The sequence below is a fragment of the Pteropus vampyrus genome, unplaced genomic scaffold (assembly GCF_000151845.1).
Source record: "Pteropus vampyrus isolate Shadow unplaced genomic scaffold, Pvam_2.0 Scaffold397, whole genome shotgun sequence".
NCBI classification, from domain to species: domain Eukaryota; kingdom Metazoa; phylum Chordata; class Mammalia; order Chiroptera; family Pteropodidae; genus Pteropus; species Pteropus vampyrus.
In genome coordinates this window covers 1,190,859-1,193,085 of record NW_011889178.1, presented here as the reverse complement: position 1 = coordinate 1,193,085, position 2,227 = coordinate 1,190,859, and the positions used below count along the sequence as shown (strand labels likewise).

The window sequence follows — 2,227 nt, the reverse complement described above, 5'->3', positions numbered from 1 at the left end:
AGACCTTGATTGCTGATGGGTAATGTTTTCTCTTCCCTGTGACTTGCCTCTCTGGGCCACGTTCCGATTTCCCTGCTGTCTCATTTGTTTCCCTGGGCTGGCTGCCTTGTTTAGTGGTTTTTAGTGAGGAATCTGATGGATGCCAGGAGGTGAGAAGAAGGGCTCTGAATGGGCTCAATTATTGGACGAGTAGATTAGGTGATGGATGAGCATTATCCCCAGGGAGTTTTAGGTCAGGAGAAGTCAAACTGATAAGTTTTTCCAGAATTGAGCAACCCAGAAACAGTGCCAGCAACATCTTACCTCTTTTGTGGTTTTTGTATTGGTTTTAAAGGAAATTCAGTGCTGCAGTTCCACATCTTACTAGAAATACAGCTACATTCATGACAAACTTAGATATAGGCGATATGAATTGTTTTAGAAATAACATTTGAGGAGAGGGGTGGGAGGAAGGAAGAAAGGGTCTTAAAAAAAAAACCGCTTTCAAAATATTTCTTTCTTCTAAGTATTGAAAAGGGACAGTATAACCCTCTCTTTTTTCCAAGTGCTCTCATAGCTATTTATTGAGGGGAAATACCAAATGTTTATTTATTTTTTTAAAGGAGCTTCTTCTGTCCTGATGATTCATGTAGATATCATTTTCCTCCTGACTACAGAGGCTCTGAGACAAAGCTACACCCTAAGTGATATGCTGGTGTCAGAACAATTCCTGTCCTGAAGGAGGTATGCAACCTTCTTTATTGCCCCTTCGCAGACGTCCTTGAGCTGTTGAGACGGATGTGAGCGAGTTTTTTAGTCCTCATGCAAAACAACCATCTAAACATAACAGATGACATCAGCTTGGGCTTTTCAATTCCTGGATGGCAGCAGCGTGTTAATCCAGCCTTCATCCTGGATTTCATAAACTAAAACAAGAGAGCCTGGCAGGAGGACAGCGCTGCTGCTGGGTTGAGGAAATTGATGACGGGAAAGCATGCGGGCAACGCAGTGTATAAAACTCATAAACGTGTAGGCAGAGGCTCAGCTACCACTTTGGACGGCTGCTTCCCACCAGCAAAGACCACGCGGAAGGAAGCTGAGCCCCAGCCCACAGGGAAACATGAAGAAGAGCGTCTTGCTGCTGGCCACGCTCCTTGTCCCTGCGCACTTGGCGACGGCCTGGAGCACCAAGTATGCGGTGGATTGCCCTGAACGTTGTGACAGCAACGAGTGCAAAAGCAGCCTGCGCTGTAAGAGGACAGTGCTGGACGACTGCGGCTGCTGCCGAGTGTGCGCGGCGGGGCTGGGAGAGACTTGTTACCGCACAGTCTCAGGCATGGATGGAGTGAAGTGTGGCCCGGGGCTGAGGTGTCAGTTTTACAGTGAGGAGGATGATTTTGGTGACGAGTTTGGTATCTGCAAAGGTAAAGAGTGACCCCTTGCTCCTTCCTGCCCAGGGCACACTGAGGGCTTTTAGCTCGTGTGGGAGGTGAGGAGACATTCCTCCTATGATAAAGAGGGAAAATGCAGGTGGATGAGGGACAAGACCCACACAGGTGTTGTCACAGGGAGAGAGAGGGTAACTATGCAAATAGCAACTGAACCCACTGTGCAAGAAAGCACTGAAAGAAATAGAGCATTTCACAAATTATGTTTGGGAGATTTAAGAAAAAAAGTTGCAATGGAAGATTATGTTGCCTCATTTTCTGGAAAACTTTAGAAACTTGGCAGGTAATCTGTTATGGATGGTTTAGGTGCTCTCTCTTCTGCAGGCAGTGGTTACAGAGGTCGGCACTAGATATAACCTCTTGGAGTGCTGTCTAGCACTGGGGTTTAGTGATTCTTTGATGTTGAAAGGGTCCACAGGATGGAGGGCATCTCTCAAGATTAAATATTTCTGATGAACACTAGATGCACTTTGTGAAATAGGGTGGACTTAAGTCATCTAACAAAATGACTCACATTCTTGGAAAAGGGTACCATGAAGTATATAACAAACCTCATTGCACTTTATCAATGTTTTTCGTCATCTAGAAAAAATAGTAGGTGGTGTAAGACAAGCAAAAATCACAGTAAAGAAAAATAAAAATTGGCAGTCTGTAAAGAATGAGGTTGGCAGTCTTACAGACTTAAAGGAAAACTTCATTAGGTTGAAACTGTAGCTAATCAATGTAGTTAGGCATTTGTAGAATTGATTTCAAACTTAGTGACTGTAGTTTAAAATGTTTAACATGTTTAAAATGTCGAG

The 2,227-nt window shown here is 44.3% G+C and overlaps 1 protein-coding gene across 2 annotated transcripts in view; it reads left to right on the top strand.

The window, feature by feature from the left end:
• Window positions 1–938: 938 nt before the first annotated feature.
• The window catches only part of ESM1 (endothelial cell specific molecule 1), a 7,121-nt gene continuing 5,832 nt past the window's right edge, over window positions 939–2,227 (top strand). For both annotated transcript variants that reach the window (XM_011380609.2, XM_011380608.2), the window contains exon 1: window positions 939–1,403. In XM_011380609.2, the coding sequence (XP_011378911.1) occupies window positions 1,100–1,403 (304 nt within the window). In that variant the 5' untranslated portion in view covers window positions 939–1,099. The remainder of the gene's footprint in view (window positions 1,404–2,227) is intronic.